The sequence below is a fragment of the Ascochyta rabiei genome, chromosome 1, assembly GCF_004011695.2.
Source record: "Ascochyta rabiei chromosome 1, complete sequence".
In the NCBI taxonomy this organism is placed as follows: domain Eukaryota; kingdom Fungi; phylum Ascomycota; class Dothideomycetes; order Pleosporales; family Didymellaceae; genus Ascochyta; species Ascochyta rabiei.
This window is the reverse complement of record NC_082405.1, coordinates 2,174,458-2,189,013: the sequence shown is the minus strand read 5'-3', so window position 1 is coordinate 2,189,013 and position 14,556 is coordinate 2,174,458. Positions and strand designations below refer to the sequence as shown.

At 53.1% G+C, this 14,556-nt stretch overlaps 7 protein-coding genes across 7 annotated transcripts, besides 4 other annotated features; 4 read left to right on the top strand and 3 right to left on the bottom strand.

Annotated features, from left to right (window-relative positions):
• Positions 1-16: part of a tandem repeat that runs on past the window's edge.
• Positions 17-19: 3 nt separating this feature from the next.
• Positions 20-49: a tandem repeat.
• A 13-nt stretch (positions 50-62) lies between these two features.
• Positions 63-161: a tandem repeat.
• A 94-nt stretch (positions 162-255) lies between these two features.
• EKO05_0000657 (carboxypeptidase Y-deficient) lies at positions 256-2,395 on the top strand (the record flags this gene model as incomplete). The annotated part of the gene is made up of 3 exons (XM_038937073.1): positions 256-594; positions 645-667; positions 724-2,395. 3 exons carry the CDS (start codon positions 256-258, stop codon positions 2,393-2,395), a joined length of 2,034 nt encoding a protein of 677 aa, XP_038803199.1.
• Positions 2,396-2,993: 598 nt separating this feature from the next.
• Positions 2,994-4,474, bottom strand: EKO05_0000656 (uncharacterized protein; the record flags this gene model as incomplete). The annotated part of the gene is made up of 2 exons (XM_059635473.1): positions 2,994-4,216; positions 4,441-4,474. The coding sequence occupies 2 exons, from the start codon at positions 4,472-4,474 to the stop codon at positions 2,994-2,996; spliced, it is 1,257 nt and encodes a 418-aa protein (XP_059491456.1).
• Positions 4,475-4,660: 186 nt separating this feature from the next.
• EKO05_0000655 ((S)-2-haloacid dehalogenase) lies at positions 4,661-5,386 on the top strand (the record flags this gene model as incomplete). Its single annotated transcript, XM_038944755.1, has 1 exon — positions 4,661-5,386. One exon carries the CDS (start codon positions 4,661-4,663, stop codon positions 5,384-5,386), a length of 726 nt encoding a protein of 241 aa, XP_038803197.1.
• Positions 5,387-5,782: 396 nt separating this feature from the next.
• Positions 5,783-9,435, bottom strand: EKO05_0000654 (uncharacterized protein; the record flags this gene model as incomplete). Its single annotated transcript, XM_038936365.1, has 5 exons — positions 5,783-6,907; positions 6,956-7,176; positions 7,229-7,597; positions 7,648-8,894; positions 8,939-9,435. 5 exons carry the CDS (start codon positions 9,433-9,435, stop codon positions 5,783-5,785), a joined length of 3,459 nt encoding a protein of 1,152 aa, XP_038803196.1.
• Positions 9,436-10,323: 888 nt separating this feature from the next.
• Positions 10,324-10,359: a tandem repeat.
• Positions 10,360-10,417: 58 nt separating this feature from the next.
• EKO05_0000653 (uncharacterized protein) lies at positions 10,418-11,038 on the bottom strand (the record flags this gene model as incomplete). Its single annotated transcript, XM_038944754.1, has 1 exon — positions 10,418-11,038. One exon carries the CDS (start codon positions 11,036-11,038, stop codon positions 10,418-10,420), a length of 621 nt encoding a protein of 206 aa, XP_038803195.1.
• A 489-nt stretch (positions 11,039-11,527) lies between these two features.
• On the top strand, positions 11,528-11,755 carry EKO05_0000652 (uncharacterized protein; the record flags this gene model as incomplete). The annotated part of the gene is made up of 1 exon (XM_038944753.1): positions 11,528-11,755. One exon carries the CDS (start codon positions 11,528-11,530, stop codon positions 11,753-11,755), a length of 228 nt encoding a protein of 75 aa, XP_038803194.1.
• Positions 11,756-11,802: 47 nt separating this feature from the next.
• EKO05_0000651 (uncharacterized protein) lies at positions 11,803-12,783 on the top strand (the record flags this gene model as incomplete). The annotated part of the gene is made up of 1 exon (XM_038944752.2): positions 11,803-12,783. One exon carries the CDS (start codon positions 11,803-11,805, stop codon positions 12,781-12,783), a length of 981 nt encoding a protein of 326 aa, XP_038803193.2.
• Positions 12,784-14,556: the final 1,773 nt, after the last annotated feature.

The following is a 14,556-nucleotide window of genomic DNA, read 5'->3' as shown; positions in this document are numbered from 1 at the left end:
CAGGCGTCCGTCGTCCATTGTCAGGCGTCAGGCGTCAGGCGTCCGGCGTACAGCGTTGCCCGCCATGCGCGATGCACATGGACATGGACATGCACATGCTCATTCATGCCCACGCCCATGCCCATGCCCATGCACAGGAATCCTTGCGCCACGCCCACGCCTAGCGCACCCCCGTACCTCGCAACTCGGACCGCGCGACCCACGTCGCGCTGCACCTCTTCTAGATACTCTGCGAGTCCCCTTCTGCCCTCGACCATGGCCTCCCGCAGGTCCCTGGGCGGCGGCCGTGTGCTGGGGAGCGGGAGGAACCTGTCGTCCGCCGTGTCGCCCGCCGCCTCGCCCGCCGCCTCGCCCGCCCCCGCGCCCCCGCACACGCTGCAAGCACCGCAGCCACAGCACGGCCATGTCCGCAACGTGAGCCTGCTGTCGCCCTCGGAGAGCTCCGTGTCGCTGAGCAGCCAGACGTCCGTCAGCCCCGCCAGCATCGCCGAGACGGGAGAGGACATTGGCAGCAAGGTCCTGCTGGGCCCCAGTGAGCATGCCGCCGCTCGTGCCAGCAGTCGTCTGGCGTGTCCCATATGCAATGAGCACATGGTACGCCATCGCCGTTGCCCATACCGTGTGCAGTGAACTGATGACGGCAGGTCACGCTCCTCCAGCTCAACCGGTGCTGCCCTCTCCACGCCCGACCCTTGCCTGCACACAGCGCTGACATGTCGCCAGCCATCTCGACGACAACCACCAGAACCTCGTCGAGGAAGAGCAGGATGAGGTCAAGAACTGGTTCGAGGAGCAGATGGTCAAGGCCAAGAAGTTCCAGCCCCTCGCCGTCCTGAACCAGAAGCTCAAGGGCCTCGACGTCTTCGAATCCAACAGCGCCCCTACGCCGCCGCCTGCCTCGCACACCCGCACCGCCCACGACACCCCACCCGCGCCCATCATCCGCAGAGATCCGGAGGAAGAAGTCACAAGAGCGCACTGGCAGAGACCTGGCTATCGAGACGTGTGCTCAGACCCCCTCTGCCGACGCCCCATCACAGCCTCTGGCGTGGCCTTGGGGAACAGCCAGTCCGCCGTCAACTGCAGGCAATGCGGGCAATTGTTCTGTGAAGACCATACCCTCTACCAGATGAAGCTGTCACGAGCAGCCAAACATGAACCCGTACGCGGTATCTGGTGCCGTGTGTGTGAGACGTGTTACAAGTCGAGAGAAGGGTACAACGACCACCATGGACTGGAGCGCAACCACTTTGACGAGTTTGCCAAGATTCGAAGGAAGAGGCTAGACCGAGAGCACATGGAGGTCAGCCGGCTGGAAAAGCGCCTCACCAAGCTGACACAACTACTCGCCGACCCGCCGCCGGCCGAGGGCACACCCACTGCTGGACGCTGGTTCGGACTGTCGACGGTTGGCATCTCCACGGCCAAGAACCAGCGCAAGGCACTGGAGCAGTCCATCATCACTTGGGAGGAAGACGCAAAAGTCTCACACTGCCCATTCTGTCAGCAGGAGTTCTCCACCTACACGTTTCGGAGACACCACTGCCGTATGTGTGGACGAGTGGTCTGCGGCGATCCAAACACCGCCTGCTCGACAGAGATCGGTCTGAATGTCAACCCGAACAGGTCAGAGAAAATCACCGACCAAATGAGTGTCGACGTGCGCATGTGCAAGGATTGCAACCACACCTTGTTCAGCAGGAGCGACTTTGAGCGTGAAATGGCCCAACGGCCAAAGGACCAGCGGGCGTACGAGAACCTGGCACAGTTTGAAAGAGGCATTCGACTGCTGTTACCACGGTTTCAGAAGCTGTTGACAGCCTTGCAGGATCCTGAAAGACCACCCACGCCTCAACAACTCACAGATGCTACAAAAGTGCGCAAACGCCTCATGGACGCCTTCGCACAATTCGACGCAGCTGCCAAAAGAATACGCGACCTACCAACCGAATCACCTACACAGAAGCGGCTCCAACAAGCCGTCTACCAGCAAGCCTACAGCTTCCTAAGTCTCCACATGCTCCCGCTCCGCTCACTACCGAAAATTCTCAAACACGCCGCGCCCCAAGGCCGACCCACTGGAGGCGGTGCCCTAGCAGCCATCAAGGCCAGCGACAAATCTGGCGGTAGCGTCGTCGGCAGCAGCGAGGTATCCGCCATGGAAACAGAAGAGAAAGAGCTCAGAGAGAGGCTGATTGTGCTCGAGGAGCAGAAATTCATGGTCAGCGAGATGGTGGCCGATGCCACCAAGCACAGACGCTTTGACGAGCACACCACTCTCGCACAGAACTTGGACGATCTCAATCAGGAGATTGATCACATTACTGGGCAGTTGGCACAGCTGGACTTTGCGAGCGCGTATCAGAGGGATGAGAATAGTCCTGCGCTAAGGTGAGAGGTGCTGCAAGTGTAATCTATAATAGAGATTATACGATCACCTTCTTAGAAGAATAACGAATCATTCTGCCCACGCGTTCTTAGAGAGAGGTTAATTATGCTTAAGCAGCAGACGTTTATAGTCAGCAAGATAGTAGCTAGTTATTACTACTAAGCATAGACACTTTCACAAACAGACTAGTCTTGCATAGAACTCAGAGAATCTAAATAAGAAGCAAAACCTATCATGTTAAATTAATAAGATAAATAATACCACCATCTTTTCAAAAAGAGTAGTTTATTATACATGCGCCTTCTGACACACAAGCCTCTTATGTTATGAAGACTCGGATACAGCGCTCCGTCGAATTCCATGAGCCACTCAGCCTACATGAAAGATGTTGTGTTGCTCGGTAGATATGTAGAGGACTTGACATGTTTTCAAACAGTCGGAATTGGGGTGGGAAAAGTGGGAAATGCTTCGCTGCTGCATCTTCACCGCTCTGGCTATTCTGTGATGTGGGAGAGGAGCTGGTTTAGAGATTTTTCTTTTACACAGAGTTGAATTATCCCCCACAGAGTCGAATTATCCCCCACAGAGTCGAATCATCTCACACCTACTGCTTCGGCTCACAGACGACGAGAAACGGACTAACAGCAGCGCCCATGAATAACCTTCCAGTCTTGACATCATGAACAACCGTCGTAGCGCCACTGATTACTTTTCCTTCCCTATCCTCCACCATCTTCTTGACTTCATACTCCAGCTCGCCCGGCCCTGCGCCACTCACCTTCCTGACCCGGAACACCGTCGCGGGACTCACGTGCTGGTACGGATCCGCAACACCCTTGTACGTCTGCCTAGTATCGGGGAACCCAGGGACCCACAGGTCGCCGCGAGCATCGGGCGACACGTTGTCGAGCGGCATGCCGACGCGGATGGTGTGCAGCTGTGTCAGCGTCCTGTTCGGCTGCAGCGCAAACACCTTGATGGTCCCGTCGGCCGAGCTGGGGACGTAGATGAGCCCGTCCTCGCCCCGGGCTAGCCCGTTGGGGAACTTGAGGTTCGCGCGTATGTCGATGCCGGGCGCGGGGGTTGCGGAATGGCATTTCCCCTCGGAAGAGCAGTAGGCGACTGTGCCGCCGCCGATGAGCGGTTCGAGGTGCTTCCGCCAGCCGACTTTTGCGCCGTGGTCGTTGGTGACGAGGAAGTCGCCGTTGCCGACCGCGGCTGGGCGGTTGGGGGACCAGACAGCGGTTGATTGGATGGTGCGGACGTGTTTCATTTCATCGTTGCCTCGTTTGAATTCAAAGACCTCCACGGTGGCGTTGGCGCCCAGCTCTGTTGCGTCGAAGTAGGTTCCGTGATAGGGCGGGACGTTGGGGAAGTAGAAATGGATGGTTGTGTCGTCGATAAACTCCCCCGTGAAGCCGACTGTGTCGAGAATCGCATTGCCCTGTGCACCAAAAGAACCAGTGGGTTTAATTGAACGCAGAGAGAAGAAGCCATTAGGGGCAATAGAATCGATTTCCAGAGCAACAATCTCCGCGCCAGAGGGTCTGCGGCCGGATGCGTCGAGCTTGGATATGGCAGGGCTCCAGGCCATGCGGCTTCTAGTACCGGCGCATGCTGCATACAAAGTTCGATCTGATCCGTCGAGCCAGAGGTCTTCGCACGCTTCTAGCTGCGGATGCTCGATGCGCTGACACGAGTAGGGGAATTCATCGATGCTTTGGATCACCCGTCCTAGACCGAGACCGACCGTGAGGATGTCCTTGATCAAGAACTGGTAGACTGCCGCGGACCAAGCGACGACCGCGCTGTAGTAGAGCAGATTGCCTACAGACGGCATCTCAGCAGATGATCTGGTATGAGGAAGTGGAAAGAGAAGAGACTTAATGAGGTCGTGTAGAGAAGAGCTGACGCCGACTAGTCTGACTGCGATGAGCCAAGAGGTTAGTCTATGGAGCAATCCCCTCAATCAGGCCAGCATCTGGCCTTTACGCGAGCACGTGGGTGCAGGGGTGGAGATCCATCTCTTGTCATCCTCTCTCGACACTTACCAGACGACAAACTATCGATATTGTCTGTAAGCATTGTAGATGTTTGTAGTCGGCAAATTGTGTGAGGGCCTAGAACACGTGTGACGTCAACCATCATCACCAACATCCCTACACCCGAGAGCACCTTGTAGGTCAGCGTAAACTTCTTTGCAACACAATCCTCGTCGATCCAGCCACAAACGAGGCTTTGTAGTCGCCGAACAACGCACAACTCCTTGAAATGGCAACCTCGGCGTCCTTTGACGTAATCGGCACCTGCTTCGAATTCGAAGTCCCCATCACAGCCATCCACGACCGCCTGGGCGACAAACTGTCCACTGCAAGATGCGACCCAAAAACACTCTTCTTCGCGTGGTTCTACGCCGCCCAGCGCGACTTCACCTACGTCTCGCTCGCCGGGGCGTACAAGCCGATCGCCGAGATCCTAAAACTGACGTTCAAGCGCGCATGTCTGATCGTCGACCTGCCCGCCTCAGCCGTCAGCGACGACGACGTCGCGGCCATCATGACGGCATTCAAGAGCATGGGGCCGCGCGAGGGGCTGAAAGAGTGCTTTGATGGTCTGAGAGAGGCTGGCTGGGACGTCTATGGCGTTACGAACGGAGGTGTAGAGACTTCGCTTGCTTACTACCATAACGCGAATATTGAGCTTGATGAGCAGCATCTGCTGTCGTGCGATGATCTGCAGATCGCGAAGCCGGATGTCAAGGTCTATGAGCGCGCCCAGGACCATTTGACTAAGCAGGGGCTCGGGCACAAGGGCGATGGGAAGAGGTGGTTTGTTGCTGCGCATGCGTGGGATTTGATTGCGGCGAGAGCGGCGGGGTTCAAAACGGCGTTTTTGGATTTCGAGGAGCATGATCCTGTTACCGAGGTTTTTGGCGATTTTGATCTGTATGCGGGGAGTATGAGGGAACTGTTGCAGAAGCTGACGGAGGCGAAGTGAAAGGTTGTCCTTGGCATGTTGCTTTTCAGGTTTGTGTTTGGTCTTGTAGTTGTGTTCTTGATATCTTTGACAGTCGACCATAAAGACGGAGAATTCTGGATCTTGAGCATCTAAAGTGATACCTCAGGTGAGTAAGCTGCCTGTATAAAGCTGGCGTGACAGGCATTACGGCGTGAGTTCACATGCTAACGTCATAAAAATGAAACTCTGATGAGAAACACACTGGGGTTGCACCTAACGGCGCCTACCCGCACGATATCACGAAAAATTGCTCACGAGATGTATCTGACCCCAATTAAGGGAACCGCCTCACAAATTCAAACATTTGCCAATTGCACTGTTTCAGCATCTCACATGATTACAGTTCAGTACACGGTATGCACATTCAATCCTTATCTAGATAAACTGCGTCTCCTTCGGCACTCTTACCGTGCCACCAGGTCCACTGCCAAACCCCCCACCTCTCATCGCTTCACTACTCGGCCTGCCTCTGCCATCAAACGGTCGTGAATAACTGCTGCTCGCGCTTTTACCCGTGAGTTGGTACTGCTCATCCGCAGGCGGGGGAGGTGGCGGGGGGAACAAGTCTGCCATCGTGACGCCCTGTGTCTTGGGTGGACTCGAGCCGTAGCCTTGCTGTCCACCGCCCGCGCGCAGCCCGGACGGAAGTGGTGATCTCAAAGGATCGACAAGCTCTGAGGATGGCCGCCCGGAGCTTAATTTAGCCCCTTGAGCTCGGTATCCGACGGGGACGCTGTAGTAGTCTGTGTTGTCGTCGATTGCAGAGGTGTATTCGTACTGGTAGTTTGCGGTTTGTGGATAGACCCTGTCGTCGAGATCGCGCCGTTCAGCCGGTGACAGGAATGGGTTCTCTCTCAGCCCTGCCGAAGGCTGGCGACCGTGTTTTCCCGGGCTGTTGAATTCTGTCGAGTCGGCGCCCTCTTTCCGCACGTTGAAAGGTGTACTGATCTTCTCGTCTTCGAAGCCTTCCAGGTCACCCGTGTTGCGCTGGACGGGCGGCGAACGCTTGAGATCGAGTGGTGGAGGTGCTGTGGAACGAGAGCCACCAAAACCAAATGTCGCGATGGAGTCTTTGCGTGTCGTTACACCGGCCTCGACAATGGTCATGGGTTGCACACCTGCTTTTTGGCGCTTTGCGATGTGTTGCTCCAGCCAGGTGCGGATGCCTACCATGCCGGCGGCAGTGATTTGAACCATCAAGAGCAGACCCATGAGGCCTGCCACAGAGTTGGAGGTCAGGACCGCGTCAACAATGCATAGTGATATAGAGCGGAGAGCTGAGAAGCCATTTATGAATGTGAGTTGGCCAAGGGCGAAGATGAGCTGGATGAGGATACCACTGATGAGATAGATCCTCTGGTCGGGAGACTTCAAAAGCGCGAAGGGTGCTTTGACGCCCACAAAGGTGGACGATATGGGGTAGAGAGCTTCGGAGCGGAGGCGGGCGATGGTGAAACCAACCGTTGGGAATACAAAAATCAAGGCGATGAGACCGAAGATCTAGGTCTGTGAGCTTAACAAACAGTGATGGGTTGATGGTGTACGTACGCCATGTGCATCCCTGAAATGCCGCGAGTTCCCCATTCCAACCATGCCGAGTGAGATTCCAATGACAGCAGAAATGCCGAAGGTGATCAGAAGACCAAACCGCCACTTTTTGTTCTTCACTTCGTTGACAGGATAGCCAGCTAAGACCGAAAGTCGCCAGATGACTCCAAGGATGAGGTATAGCGGCAGCGTAAGCAGAAATGCAAGCATCATGAAAAGGACTGGTCGTTGGTGAGTCGCATTTCATATAGTAAACAGCCGTAGTCAACATACCGTGAAGAGCTGTGAGGATGCCAAATGGAATGATCGGTAACCCGTTAATCGAAATCTCTGCGTCCTTGAGCACGATTCGAAATGTGTTTCCTTCTGATGTGAACTCCACCGGCCCTTGAGGTAAAGAGCCTGCGGCTCGAGGGTCCAGCGGTACACTGCTCATCATGCCCATCATGCTTGTCTTGTTCTTACTGGAACTCAAAGCGCCGAGTGCCACAGATGCGAAACCGCCGATACCCTGGCATGTCAACATGTTGATGGCTAGCTGGCCACCGCCCATGATGGTCGCTTCGTTGATCGCTAGTGGAAATGGTGCAGCTGCGCTGGTGTCGTTTTGAGCCTGTCGGGCGACGATTGCATCATAAGGCACTGCCCAAGTCAGTCGAAAGGCAGCACAGGGGAAAATTACAGGTCTTTACCTACAGCTACCTCCTCTGCAGACACGACAACTTTGCGCTTTGGCTTTGAGGACGCAGAGGGACCAGTTTGGTTGGCTTTCTGGTTCAACTGCTTCAGCACTTCACCAATCAAGATCGTCCCTTCGCCCATGAGTCCGCGCGCAAAGGATACCGAGGAGCCGTTGAGTGAATCGTTGAATTTGGTGGCGCCTAATACAGGAACTTTCATCAACGCGTCATCTGAGAAGTTGCCACTCAGAAGGTTCTGTATACCTCCAATCGACGACAATGCAGTTGAGATGCCCTCGATGGTCCCTCTTCCGAAGCCTTCGGCGGCTTTGGCTACATCAGCATTCTTAAGGAGTTGGGGCTCACTGCTCGAGATTGTAGCGCCGATGCCTTGCAAGACAGTACTGTTGAGCAAGACATTTGAGACCAGATTTCGCGTGAAGGTCTCGGCCACCATCGCGGTCTGCATGCTGTCATTACTGTTTTGAGCGATAAGCGGTGCGGCGTCTGCGGACTTGAACGCCAGACCAATGGCCAATCCCATGCCAATACCAGATCCAGCACCTGCAGCCAGCGCTGGAAACATGCTTGGATCTATCATGCCTCCGAGATTTCCAGTGATATTGAGGCTGCTTGCGAGATTCCCAACATCGACACCAGTCAAGAATGACTGACTAAGACCTTTGGTGAATTGGTTCACAGCTCCGGGGACGTCGATTCCTTTCAAAGTATCAGTGGGCGTCTGGCGCTTCGCAATCTGGTTTTTAGTTTGGCCAGCCTGTTTGAATCCGAGACCGTTCCTCGCTCCCTCTCCAAGACCATTGCCAGCAGCTGCCGCGATCTGAGGTAACTGTTGCATGAGTGAAGCACCAAGTCCACTTCCTCCTACACTCTTCATCACGGCCTGGAAGTCGATGTTCGATACGATGGGCGTCGTTATCCCAAGGCCCAAATTCCCAGCCACGGCTTCGATGCCGGAATTATCGGATGGCCGAAATTCCTGGTTCGTCAGTTTGAGGGCACGTGAAGTTGCGTTACCAATGCCAGAGGCCAGAGCGTAAGCAGCAGGTCCAAATAGGACACTGGTCATTCCAAACTGGCCCAATGAAGGTGCAATCTGTCCGGCCAGGCCACTTCCGATGTTTTGAAACGCAAGATTGACACCTGTTGCGGTAGCGTTGAACGTGATTGCGACTTTGGAAGCTTGTGCCTTGGCCGTTGCCATGTCGGTGATGTTCAGACCAGTGGATGCGCCAATGCTGTTGCTGTCAGTCAGATCCTTATCGCGAGACCATCTACATACCCAAAACCAACACCAAGAAACAAGGCGGGAGTTGCAAGGCCACTGAAGAGGGAGTTGCTGAGGCTATCAATGATGCCGCTGACTCCACCGCTGGCGTTCACATTAAGGCCACTGAGCAGACTATCAATAGCCTGAGTTGTGTCGTCCACAAGTGCACGCTTCTGGCCAGTGACCTCTTGCCTTTTGCGTATTTCTGCAACACCTTCCGTCAAAGTATTTCCAAAATCTTTCACGCCCTCGAACCCATACTTATGCCCAATGTCACTCGAGGTCTGCGCAATCGACTCGGTAAGACCCAACAAGGCATGGTGTAATCGCGCATCGTCCTTGAGCGCGGTGATTGTGTCAGCTGAGAGGAACGCTGTTAAGCTGCCTGGGTCTCGACTGTTGGCAAACACGTATCGGTCGTATCCGAGTCTTGCAATCGAAACCACGAAGAAAATAATCGCTAGAATGGTGAATGGTAGGTACCAGACCGGCTTGCCAGTAGCAAGCATTATTACAAGTAGTAAAGGGGTATCTCAAGAGGTCGTTAATACATAGAATGAAGTGTTAAACGTAGTGTACTTGTGGCCTGCCACAGCGACAGCATCTCCAGGAAGTTGTGTCGGGAAACGTGTACCTGTGACCGGGGATCGATTCGACACTATATCTAAAGCAACGGAAGGTAGGGTGGCAAAATGCCACATGCTACGGATGTGGAGTGCGAAACAAATTAAGCCTCAGCTGCGTCTGTAATTGAACGTGGGAGCTTCCATGAACAGTGCGCCGGTTTATTTAGTCCGAGGCGAATTTTGTAAAACCATTACGTCAGAATACAAATGCTCGTGGCACAGAAGTAGGCCAGTATAAAACGAACGAGCAGTACAAATGAAGAATGCTTGATGTACCATACAGAGAGTGGTGCTTATGGGTGTTTAAGAGAAAAAAATGGACGTGTAGATAACGAAAGCGCAAAGTTCCAAGACTGAAACAAACTGGGTGGTTTTCCTAGGGTTGCCCGGTGTTATGGTATGTCGCGCGGCGCATCGTTGATGATGCGACGATGTTGAAACACACGTGCTCTGCTATTTGCGTTGACTTGTTTGAGCGCGTCGTGAACACGAGCAGACTGCTTAACATGCAAGAAGGTCGAATGCTAAGAAGCTAGACAATCAGTTGAAAGTAAAAACACAAACGAGGCTTTTATCGGATTGTGCGATCATAGCGCACCCTTATCAGGCGCAGCAGTCGTTGTGAAAGTGCCGCTGCTTACGAAGTAGCATTAGTAATAGCACTCAGCAGAAGTAACGGGCACCCCGTGCTATCTGTGCAGTACGTAGTGAGATACCTGGTACGCTCAGTCATGACCTGGTTTCGCATCAAAGATGCTGGTCGGTATCAGTTCGCATTCGATCGCATTCGCGCTCGCACTCACACTCATATTTGGATGTGCAAAACTAACCGTTGTAACGAACTCATGCTGTACTTTGTTCGCAGCTACGCTTTTATGATCTCCCACCATGACTTGCGCGCTTCTATCTCTTTTCCTACCTGGGTCCAATATGCTGGGCTTTTTACGCCTTCTCCAGTCACTTTAAACTCGTGCATGGGATTGCACCGCACACTGGCATTGCGTTGAAACTCCTGCCAATACCGAAAGCTCATACCGGTGAGTCGGAAAGGCTGATGAGAATCACCTGGTTTCGTGGGTTGGACCGGCTGTAGATGTCGTGCATACTTTGTTGGCTTCTGCCAGGCGCGCAGCATCCCTAGGTGCTGCTCGACGAACGTCGGCTGCGACTTCTCATTCATGGAAGACGTTTCGTTTTGCGCATGTCGACCAAACCAGCGCCGCGTGCTATTGCTGGTGTTGCTGTTGCAGGACGCGGTGTAGATCTTAGAGGCTACGTATGAGAAGAAGCCTTTGGGCACCAGGAGAATAGCCACAATCAGAACGACTCCAACGGCAACGGGAACAGCTATGGACAGAGCCAAGTCGTTCGAGACCATCCGCGGAGAGCTGTCGAAGCGCCAGGTCTTACCGCGGGTACTCAGACCTGTGTGGTAATTTGTGCACAACTCGGGAGAACTGTACTGAGACAAGCAGTGTGGTGCCATATGAATGAAAAGTATGTTGAACAGGAAAGCCAGGTCGAATCAGCTCATTATTTGGACAGGGAAAACGCAAATGCGACTATATCTTAATAAGGACTGCAGACTGTGACTGAACAAAGGAGAATGGATGAATCGTACTAAAAGAATCGAACAGAGCAAACCAAACCAAACAATACAAGCACGAACGCTGTAATATGTTGTTGTTTGTACAACACAGACCGATTGTGCTTGTAGGTGCCAGGACTATTGCGATGTGGTGTGATTGTGTGATGATGTGCACCGCCCTGGCTTCGAGGTTCTGGATGTGGTCGGCAAAACGGCATGACGAGATGAGGAAACACGGGTTAATTGACGTCACCAGTCACGATACAATATCTTTCGATCGTTAACCCATCTTCCTTTGTATATCGTCGCTGGCTGCACCTTGCTCTGCTGCATTTGCACGCGCACTTTTGTTTTCGCTTGTTGTCGCATCATTTCCTACTCTCCGCGATGGTCAGCCAGCAGCTCGAGCAAGCGTACGAGAAGTACCGTTACGAGGCTCTCTTCGGCGTCTGGCTCGTCGTGACTGGAGCAACCTTTATGCGCATCAAGCGTCAGCCTTATTCCACTCGTCTCAAGGTGGAACAGTACGAGAGCATATTCAAAGGGACCTCGTTGGGTGCCATCGTGCTCGGTGTTGTCATGTCACCGAAACGAGGGATGAAGCGTGTTCCTTAGAGCGAGAAGCAGCGAACGATGGAAATTCTCACCAGCAGCTTTACGACATGCGGCCGGACTGTGGTAGCGTGGTCAATTGTCTGCGGACCGAGATTGTGGGCCGACAGGGCTCTGGGTGTTGGCCTTGGCGTCTCCGCAATTTCACATGCTGGCCGTCAACCCTCATGCCTAGCTCCTCATCGCCCTCTGTGGCAGCAAGATCATCGACTGGACATACGATGTTATTTCGCCTGGGTTCCTTGAGAATTGAGCTCAATCCATGGAACCCGCTTTATGCAGTAGCACCATTTATCACGATATTGGTGTCCATCCCACTGGCAATATTCGCTGTGGTCACCACATCCATCGCACTTTCTCTCTTGGCCTTTCGGGGATTTGTAGTTTACACGCAACTGGGTACTGCAATTTTGAGCGCATGGATGTCTCCAGCACCACCGAAGCCTGTTGCTCTACAGCACCAGCCCGCCTCCCCGAAAAGAACGTCTCCGCCCCGCAACCGCAACGGACGAAGTGGTAGCAATGCCAGTGGGGCATCCTCACGAAATGACGCGACCACTGCTTCCCGCCTTGGGCCAAAAAGTGAATCTTCCACAGCCCTATTTGGGGGTAGTGAGCTCACGCGCGACTATGAGGGTGTAGGTGGCTGGAGGGATACAGGCAACGAAGATGAAGAGGCATTGTGGATAGGCATCAATTCAAGGTTGCAGTTGCCGGCTGCAACGCCAGATCGACGGCATCAGCGCCGCCACACAGGTGGGCAAAGTCCTAATCAGCGCTGGAGCCGGAGCCCAGAGGCCTTTCGAATGAGCCCTGTCCAGAGCAGAGCAAGGACACCGAACCGATTCATGGGCAACGCAGGACCCGACAATGAAGACTACTTCCCCATACAACCGACAAACAAAGCACGTCTCATCAGCACTGTGTCCGACCCCTCGAAGCGACATAATCGGCGGCTAAGCGGTAGCGCAAGCAGTGTTTCCAGCCTAGCTTCAGGCATAATGGCTGCTGTCAGAGAAGTCGGTGAATGAGCCTTCGATATCTCACACCAGCACAAGATCTTGACACGAGTGCAGTCGAATGTGGGAACAGTGATTGCGAGCCGCTCGCTTGTCATGGACTAGCGGTATCTGTAACCAGCTTTTGATAGCTACAATTATCAAACTTTCTGGATGGACTGTCTCGGAACCACCTCGACCTTTTACCCGTTCCCCCCTAGGACGTTGCGGCATACTCTGCTTTCGCATTTCGACTCTATAAGGCTACCTATGACCCAGAAGGATGAAAGAGTGCCCGGTATGAACGATTAACATGTCGATGTGTCAACTGACACACCCGAGACATATGCCTTGGAGGCTGCTCCGCCCATGCCTTCCACCCCGTCTTGTGTTGGCGGTCCTTGTCGTTTTCACCGAGGTCATGATTGAGCACGCCTGGCTCACTCAACAAGCTGCTCTTCAAGCTCTCATCCTAGCCGTCTAAGTTCGACGTCGCCACTCTATTATAATGCTCACTGCGTACACCGAACCCCCGAGTGTGGTCCTCTTCCCACTATTGCCGTCGTCATTTTTGTTTATGTTGCAATCGCGCGGATTGAGTTTCAGTTACAGGAGAATCTTCTGCGTCCTGTGCATTGGCTTGAAGGTCTTGCGTGTCTTACCTGTTTGGAGAACCACAGATACACATAACTTGATTGATCTTGTAGCATATGAAATATCCTAATCGCTGTTTGTGCTGTACTAGCTCCAAGACATGAATAGTAAACTGGTTTTATCTATGTTGTACTCTTATCCTCGATTTTATATCTAAAATATCGCGCCTGTATACCCACGAGCAGGACACAAACTTCAGACGCAGAACAATCACAACACATCGAATCGATCGGAAGCATTCATACAGTGGATCCTTTGGTAATTGGGCATCTGGCCCTAATGCACTCATTGTTGCCAGTTCGGGCGCAACGACTTGGGCGTACCGGATATGCAACCGAACGGGTGAAATGTCTTTGTCCCAATATCGTTTTCCAGAACAACGACTTGTCGATAGCACGCATGTACAGTATCATGTTACAAAGAAGCTTTGTGTCTTCACCTCATGCTGCGCTCTTTTCGTCGAAGACTTCAGAACACACCTGTGTCGTTCTTTCGAATCTCCAGCTTATTAACTCCTACTCGCTCTCTCTAGATTGTTCCACATTTCGTCATGTCAACGCCAGATTATGATCCTTTTACGATCAGCCACCGTACAACCGTCATTCTTATCTCCATACTCCCGGCCGTTGTTCTTTTCGCATTGTTGATGGCCATCTGGCATTGCGTTCGAAAGTGCAACGTCGCTAAGCGAGCGGAACAAGAGCAACAGGACGAAGAAAGGACTTTGTATCAAGAAGCGTTCCTGGCTGATGACGACAACCTGCCTGAGCGAAGCAAGAGTACGGCTCATCAGGTACCGAAGCTGAGGGTACCGAATCTGCCAAATCTGCCCAAGGTCCAGACTGTTACCCATTTTCCAGATAGACGCTGGATATAAAAGATGACAGCATTGATTTTGTTAGTTGCGCCGCATTCATCTTATTCTCGGCGTCGTTCGCGATGCACACGTTCGATAAGTACTGCTAGTGTGCAGTAGCAGTTCGGACGAGCATTTAAGCAATTCCACGATCATGTGAGGAAGTCTCTCGTTTGTGAGTGTTGACATAAGATTGTGAAGCAATGCTACTTTACTTCAATGGTCCAATTACGAAGCCTGGAAACGGTGAAACACCATTATCTTCATAAGCCAGTCGTATCGCTCAGTGAGACCCC